The sequence below is a fragment of the Protobothrops mucrosquamatus genome, unplaced genomic scaffold (assembly GCF_001527695.2).
Source record: "Protobothrops mucrosquamatus isolate PMUCROS unplaced genomic scaffold, P.Mucros_1.0 scaffold1467, whole genome shotgun sequence".
Lineage (NCBI taxonomy): Eukaryota > Metazoa > Chordata > Lepidosauria > Squamata > Viperidae > Protobothrops > Protobothrops mucrosquamatus.
In genome coordinates, this window is record NW_015387645.1 from 161,858 (window position 1) to 170,999 (window position 9,142).

General features: G+C 34.8%; 1 protein-coding gene across 1 annotated transcript in view; it reads left to right on the forward strand.

Annotated features, from left to right (window-relative positions):
* SNCAIP (synuclein alpha interacting protein) overlaps positions 1–9,142 on the forward strand; it is a 58,870-nt gene that overhangs the window by 27,121 nt on the left and 22,607 nt on the right. The window contains exon 5 of the mRNA XM_015822113.2: positions 4,414–4,527. Coding sequence (XP_015677599.1) covers positions 4,414–4,527 — 114 coding nt within the window. The remainder of the gene's footprint in view (positions 1–4,413; positions 4,528–9,142) is intronic.

A 9,142-nucleotide genomic window follows, 5' to 3' on the forward strand; every position in this document is an offset into this window, starting at 1 on the left:
CCCGTTTGATCCAGAGTAGTTCTTCAAACTGACGGGGAAAAGATCGGCCATTAATATGGTCCATCATTAAGCCATTACCAGCCAAGGCCAAAATTACTATCAAGCACTTTGAAAGCACCACGGAGGAATTGGATGAGATCTTACCTTCTTTGTATTTTCCTGCAAAAAGCCTCTTGAAATTTCTTCGCCCTGCGAGGAGAGAGGGAAGGGAACATCTCCCTCCCACCCTCTAAAATGGCGGCATCTGACTACTTGGGAAAATAAAGCCTTGAAAAGAACAACTAAGTATTTGGATTTGCATCTTTTTGATATTTGGGGATCCAAAAAGTTCCTACTTTCACGGGGATCTGTTATCTTATCTACTTGTAAAAAATATGAAAGGATAAAAATCCAGCCGTCCTGAAAAAGACTATAAATGCTATCGGGGACATCTTGTGGTGACGTTTGGTACAGCAAGTGAATATTCTTGACCAAGAGACCTGCTTACAGCTCAGACCTGTCCTTGGTATTCTAAGAGAAATAAAAAGCTGAGAGAACAGCTGGGCGGTGAAATTGGCTTTTAGGAACTGTGGAGGTGAACACTTACTGACTCTTGTTTAAAAAATAGCCTCCACTAAAGGACCATTCATAACTATCTCAGAAATGGAGGAGGACCAGCAACAAATTTTGGCTAATTACAAACTTATACTTGAAAAAATTCTTGAAGCTACTGAGATAAATAAATCTAGACTGAAAGACAAAGGTGCCAGCTTAAACCTACAAAATGAAAACCTGATTCCAACTAAAGAACTTACAATTCAAAAAACAACAGAAGTGGAAGAAATTAATACCAAGACAGAGGACTTCATAAGAACAACAAGTACAATGTACTGAAAATTTTGACAACCAAACCCTGATTGCAACTAAAGAACCTACAACCCCAAAAGCAACAGAAGCGGAAGAAAGTAATACCAAGATGGAGGGCGTTAAAGATCAACAAGTACAGCACACTGAAAACCTAGACAACCAAACAACAACCATAAAATTGGACATGACTTTTTACTTAAAAATAATAACCAGATGGTCTCCTTTGATTCAAATAACATGTGCAAGAATGAAAGGAGATCTATCTGATGATTTAAAGGCATTGGTATGAAAGCCTGGTTGGCATAAAAAGAAAGCTAGAGTTATATTTGAAAAATTGAGTCTTCTGATTTATGACAGAAGATCCTAATGTCTCAACTAATGGGCTAAAGGGAGATTTTGAGATGAAGAGAAATGTGATTATAGATTTAAATATTGTTGGGAAATGATAAAAAATAAGGGATTAATTGGCTTAATATTTAGGATTTAGATTCATAAGGGAAATGAAAATTAACTATTGGAAATAGCTTTGAATTATTGTTTAGCCCAGATAATACAGATGATGGACTTGAGACAATAAAGGACACTCTATTAGTAAGTGGTGATGTACTAGGATGAGAAATGTTTATGAAATAAATTAAGAATATATTTAAGTAAATAATATATGTATCTTAGATATTATAACTTTTATGTAGTGAAATAAAGGAAATTTGGGTTACTCGAAACTTAAATACTATGAATGTTAAAGGTTAAATTGGAATACCGTAATTTAAAATTTAAAATTAGGTAAAACTTAAAAACAGGATATGGATATGTATAAGCAAAAATATATTGATAAATGTCTCAACTGAGCTTGTTATAATTAGAAATTTACTTGTTTAAATATGATATAGCAAATGTTAAGGGAAATAGAGAAGGAATTTTTGATGATGTAACCTGACATATGTACTAAAGATTTTGTTATTTATTACCCAATCACCACGCTGCTTTCTCAATACTTAAATGTAAAACTGGAAAACCAATAAAATTTGTTTTAACAAAGTAACATGCAAGATGCATGTAATATGCACTAGGCATCATTTTGCCAACTGCCTCAAAGTGGCAATCAGTGGGAAGGAAACAATGCAGCATTGCAGGAAGGTGTTGCAAATGGCATATAGTCATGCTGGCCGCATGACTACAGAAGCATCTTCGGACAATGCTGACTTCCTCAGCCAGGAGACAGAGATGAGCACCATCCCTTAGAGTCAGACACAAGATGATGGGAAACTTTGCCTTTACCTTTTTACTGAAAACAAGAACAAGATGAGCAGTACTATAAAGGCACATATACTGTCAAATGACCAGCAGTTAAGCCAATGACTTGTGCACAGTGAGAAAGACCCATCCTTCTGCTAACATTGCTGCTGTGTGGCCTTTACTACCTTTGAGTATTACTTTTCTCTGGTTGTTCTTTAGCAACAGTGCATATCGGACCCAGCACAAAAAATTAATACGAAATTAATTTGAAAACCACAATATTTGGTTCCTCGAAGAAATAATTCATCTTATGTTCAAAGAATGTTACACCTACATAAGCTTGCATAAGAATGCAGCCTAAACCAACGCACGCTTACTAGTTTTTTGAACTCATGGATAAACCTATGCAGAAATATTAGTGTGTATAATACACACTTAATTTGGAGAGAGGTCTGTATACCTAGTAGAGTATTATTTTCAAGTACTGTAATTGTGCATTATAGGAGCATTAAAATAAAAAGCTGTGATTACTTTATTAGCAAGTAAGGCTAATAAACCAGCTTCTGCTTCAAAATGACAAAGTAAAATATCTAGAAAGACATGGGTATCCTGTCTTTGAATTGCTTCTAAAACAGTTGCAATTTATGACTATGAAAATGAAGAATAGCTATGTTATAGGTGCAGTTACATACAGAGTACAATTGGGAGATCCATCAAAAAGATTTCAATTTAATGTTTCCATTAAATTGTCAGTAAATGAGCTTTATAGTTTCTTGACCTTACATTTGCATAAGAGTTGCCAGTGGTGGGGAGATATTAACATATACCCATAGTTTGTGCAGCTCAGCTGCATTATGATTCAGCCCTTATCTAGTAATCAATCTCCAAAATTACTTTTTGCAATACATATAGTTCTTGGGAGGGGGAGGGCATCTTTAATGTTTTTATTGGACCTTAATGTTCTTTAAATATATCATGTCTTGTTTAATTGCTGTATTGTCTGTCTTCATTACAGTACTTTACAAAACAGACATACTAGTCTTCCTCAGCTACATGGTTCTTCTGTGTATGCTGCTATATTTTACAAGTAGTCAGCAATACTATAAAATCTAATTTTTTCTTGTATTTCATAGCTGTCAGCTGACATTTTTCCAGAAGAAATTTGTTATTTTTAATGCATTAATATGCATGTTTACTAAGAAATAAATCCTATGGACTTCAGTGAGACTTGCTGCCAGATAAGCATGCAAAGGAATATAGCTCTTTTTTTGTTCTTATATGCCTGCTAGGTTTTGAAAGAGCATGTTTATTTTCATGAGATAATGTGAAAAGGCTTTAATATCCAAGCTGTCTTAGTTTTCAATGTTGCACATTGAAATAAAGATGCATGAGAAGCACTTATTTCATCTCGTTTATCCTTATTTATACACTCACACTGAATAAAGCTTTAAATGTTATCCCAAAAGTAACCTATTTTCATAAACCTGCTGCAGGACATCCTTGCATCATAGAGTCATAGTAGTGTCACCTAACATGGGACTGTTATTAAAAATATGTGGGAAAATACTACAAATATATAATGAGTATGCTCTAACCCTGGTTGTGGGTATTATTTTTGCTAGAATATCAAGATTAAAAACACAATTGCCTAACCCTTTGATTTCTCTAACAATAGATCCCATAATTAAAATCAGAAAAATTGGGGAAAAAAGTCAAGCTGTGGAGAAATGCAGCAAATATTTTGGGTCTGAAATATACCCTTACCAGATATATAACTATTGTTTCTTTTATATTAACAATTAACATCCTATGATCAATATATTATCTTCTTTCCCCCTTAAAATCTGCACTTTATTAAACAATGTTAATTCCATGTTTAAATTATTTTTAATATTAACATTATGTATTGGGATACTATGGTGCTTCCAGAGTGTTAGAGCTGTAGCAGCCATCCTGTCTGGGAAATGTGGGAACTGTAGTCCTAAACATCTGGGAAACAGCAGTGATCACTAAGAGTTTGCATGAAATAAATATATATTTACAAAAGAATTCTTACAAACATGCCATCAAGGAAACACTGATGCATTCAAGACTATTTTAATTCTTAGGCCACTTAGAAGCAAATGATGTTTGCACAGCAGAAATGACTCATAAATTGTAAATAAGTCTGCAATCAGTGCCATTATGATAATAAGCACATAAGAAAGCAGCCTAGTGTGTGAACTGTCAGGACAGATATTTATTTGTGTGTGCTTGCAGTTGTGACGATGGTATGCTCACAAATAAGCAGACCTGGAAAAAAAACCTCTTCCTTTTCTTTCTTTTACTTAGAATGGTCAGCTGGAATGTGTGCGATGGATGGTGAGTGAAACAGAAGCTATTGCAGAATTGAGTTGCTCTAAGGATCACCCGAGCCTTATCCACTATGCCGGATGCTATGGGCAGGTACAGAAAGACAGATATCACATACATATGTATATAAAATAATTGATTCAGGCTACCCTCATTACATTATGTATTCTCCTTATCCATAAAAATAGAAACTTCAGAGTAATATCTGTACCAAAGATGGATTTTTTTTTCTTGAGTACAGCTAGTCCTTGATTTACAGCAGTTCATTTAGTGACCATTCAAAGTTAAAACAGCACTGAGAAAAGTGACTTATGACCATTTTTCACACTTATGACCGTTGCAGCAGCCTCCATGGTCATGTGATTTACATTTGGATGCTTGACAACTGGTTCATATTTATGACAGTTGCAATGTCCCAGGGTCATGTGATCACCTTTTGCGGCGTTCTGACAAGCAAAGTCAATGGGAAATCCAGATTCACTTAACTATGTTACCAATTTAACAACTGCACCGATTCACTTAACCAATGTAGCAAGAAAAGTCGTAAACTGGGGCAAAACTCCCTTAACAAATTTCTCACTTAGCAATATAAATTCTTCTCTCAATTGTGGTCGTAAGTCAAGGACTAACTGTACATTGTTTAATTGCATGTTAACCAAAGTGTGAAGGTTGAGACTGGCACGAGAGGAAACGGGTTTCCAGGTTTAAGAGAATCATTATATTAACATTTATCAGTTGTATCCCACAGTCATCAAAAGGAGGGTCAAGTATAGACTTCATAGACTGACTCTAACATCTTTGCACTGCTGCAGGCAAATCAGCTGCTCACTTAAAGCTTTGTTCATGTTTGCAATGAAGTTTCTAATCTGGCCAAGAGTCCTATCTGAGAATCATCAGCTAAATCAAGCCAAGAGCTGAATAAGGCAAATATCTGGAATTCTGAAGTTACTTTCAACCCTGATGTGAAGCCTAAACACAGAGTCCCTTTAAGTATTAAGAACCTCAGAAATAAATGTAAAACAATTCTAACATATAAGAATTGCAAGATACTTTTTAACATACTCAAAAGTTATTCACGCAAAAGATAACCCATATAAACATCAGAATTGGCTACGGGTCAAGGAAAATATTTTTATAAGAAACTAGTGTTTTTGAATGGATTCAATACGCAATTATTTCCTCTAGCACTTGGCACACATGATATCTGCTTTTTGAGTAAATACTTCCTATGATAGGAAAGGTTTTTTAAAAGGGTGGGGGTAGTGCTAAAAAATAGACCCCTTTATGTCAATGTTGCCCTGCAAAGCTTGTACAGGATGTTTTGTTTTGGGGAAAAAAAACATCTTGCCTTGCCTTAGTTCAAGGTCTGAATGCAGGAATATCCTTGAACCCAGAAATTTTCAGAAAAAGTAAAGGAGCCAGCTGGATCCTTGCCATATGGTGACATCAGAAAGAGATGTAGATTGAGCACTTCTCCAATAATGTGGATCTTTAGACTGTGAATTATGTTAATAGCAAAAATGAGCCTTATTTATTTTCCAACTCTATATGCCAAACAAACTGGCTCAATCAACACATCTCTGGTCTAAATAGTTGGGAAGAAATTCTGTGTTTTATTTTACTATACAAATGAGACCTGTTTGGGGAGTTCAGCTTTAGCATTTTAAAATATTTTTATATTTCTGCAAATCTTGGAATTCCTCTGAAGTTGCTCAAATCTATTTTTCCCCCAGTGATCTCATTTTGGCACCTTTTTCATTGGCACTGTCTTCTTCAATTTGTTAGGATTAATTCAAAAAGCTCAGTGCATGTAGGTTATATATGATTGTAGAAAACTTACAAATGGTCATTAACTAAAAACTAGGTTTTACAACCATAAAAGAATAGTTCAGAAGAAAAACTAATTTTTCTTGGCTTTAGTTTACATAAGCCTTTTCTTCAACATATAAATCTGTAAGAAGCATTCCATCTTAGTCATATGGAGAAAATGTACGATGTTAAGTACTTGTTCCAATGAATATTTTTTTAAAATCTGTTGTCTGACTGATTACAGATTTTTGGTGTAACAATTTTTAAATATATTGATTAACTCATATTGCTGTTCTCATAATCCAAACCAAATCAGCTTTCAACTTACAGATTTTTTCAGGGCTGTGTGTGTTGCAGTACATTTTGTTTCTTTGTATATAATTCTATCTCTTTATTAAATGTCAGCAATATGTTTTGTTTCAATAGCATTTATAAAGAATTTTATTACAATTTTACTAATCTCATTCTTCCATTGCTTTAAATTGCTTTATCTGGGAGAAAATTATAGGTTTATTACAGTTCATTGCCTTTATTTTGTCTGCTTCAGTGGTGATTTCTAGCAATCCTGGTTACTAATTTATAATTAATTGTAGCACTTGGAAGAAAATTTGTCAGTTTGATCAATGCATAAATAGATTTCTATGATTTTATTTATTTACTATAATTCTGCACTGCTGAATCTGCTGTGGACTCATGGAAAATTCTAAATCTAAACATAGTTGCAATATAAGAAGTAGAAAATATTAAGGATACTAAGATAACTGAATATATCTTAATGAAAGATGAATGAAGAAACAAGTATTTCACAAATACTTGAAGCAATGTCTACCCTTCAGAAGCTCACTGGTTGACTTTGGGTCAAACAATCTCTGTCAACCCAACCCATCTCATAGGATACTGTGGGGAAAATGGGAGAAGAGATCATTATGCCTTTCTCCTTGGGTATCTGAACACAAGACAGGATATATATCCAAAAAATAAAAAGTTCCCAACAAGAAGAGGAGATTGACAGTAGATTAATTACCAAGCAAAACAATAGACTTTTTTTGCTGGATGTGTTCAAGCAGACAGAGGATTTTTAATTGGATTCTTTCAATGAGAAAGTGGTTGGCCTAAAAGGTCCCTTGCAATTCCATAATTTGAAGATATAGAATAATCATAATAACTATCTTTATTTTATTTAATTTTAATTACATCAATTTTATTTTTGCTGTGTCCCTAGCCATGTCTTTTTAGGAATGTGGAGCTTCAGCATACTATTTAGATATGAGGTAGGGTTTGAATATTTAAAACATAAATGTTATGAGAACTTGTGCATTTCTCAATTTATTTATCTATTTATTAAATGTGTATCCCGTCCATCTCACTTAGAAGCAACTCTAGGTGGCTTCTTACAACAGATAAAAACAGCAAGGTAAAACATTAAATATTAAAATCAAAAATACTAACATTAAAATTACCTAAAGAAGGAAAGAAGGGAGCAAAATGTTCTCAGAGTGCAGTAGAAACCTTCCCTCAGTCCAATAACCACTTCCAGTATGATACACCGCCATTGGGGGCCAAGGCCAATTGCCAGAACCAAGTTTTAAGGGCCCTACAGAAGGCCAAGAGGGTGAGTGTGGATCTCACCTCAAAAGGGCATGAGGTTCTGGAGGACAGGAGCCACAGCAGAAAAGGCTTTTCTCCTGGACCCCTCCCAGCAGAATTCCTTGACCGACGGAGTCTGCAGCATGCCCCTTCTGCCAGCTGTGGTGGGGCTGGCCAATCCTATTAGGGTGAGACAGTTCCTCAGGTAGCCTTGGCCAATGCCCTAAAGGGCTTTAAAGGTAATAATCAACACCTTGAATTGGATCCAGCAGCAAACTGCCTACCAGTGCAGCTCACACAACAGCGGTATTACATGGGGCCCCAAGAACTACTGTGCAGCTGCATTCTGTAGCATCTGTAGCTTCTGAATCCTCTTCAAGGGTAGCCCCCTGTAGAGCACATTGCAGTATCAAGCTGTGAGATGACAGGGCCTAAGAGCCTGAGCAAGGAGACTGACGAGCCTGGAATATTTAGTCCATTAAGAAAATGTCTGCTTGTAATGGTAGTTTTCCAAATTGAACAAGATATAGGAAGTGTCTATGTAAACATCAAACTTATTCATTGTCAGTTAAAGGATTCAAATGCTCACTACATCATAGGAAGGCTATTAGAAAAAAGCTAAAGATGCCTCTGATGTTGGCAGATAAATAGGTTCTAAGTGGGAAATAGTTCAGGTTCTAAAATTCTTGTAATACCATCTTTTTCTGTCATGAAAATGATTAATTTCAGCTTGGAGCACCAAAGAGCTTGATACTGCTGCCCCATGATATATTAATGTTGACTCTATTACTCTATTACATTTAATTACTCTTTTCATTTTAAAAGAAAAAAAAATCACACAAAAATGCTGAAAAGATATTACAGTAATCCAAATAGCCAAATATAAATAGACTAATTAAGTTAACGTATCATTATAGAACGTGGGTTGCAGTACAAATAGACAAATCATTATTTATTATAACTGGGGAAAAATATGTGCCATCAATGTATGGGTGCTAACAGCAATCTTGCCTGAACTTGAATGCTATAGTTAGGATACCATAACTAATAGATAACACATGTTCACAATGCTATCTTGCATTTTTGTACATTAAATCTTTATTTATTTATTTATTTTTATTTATTTACATGGATTTATATGCCGCCCTTCTCCCTATAGGACTCAGGGCGGCTTACAGCATATTAAAACACATAAAACATCGTCCCCCCATAAAAACCTATTAAAAACCAAATTTTTTTTTTCGCTGTATAATTAATTAAGATTTAAATTAAAATTGTCCCTATTTAAAAATTCTCCCTAGGCCAGACCCGC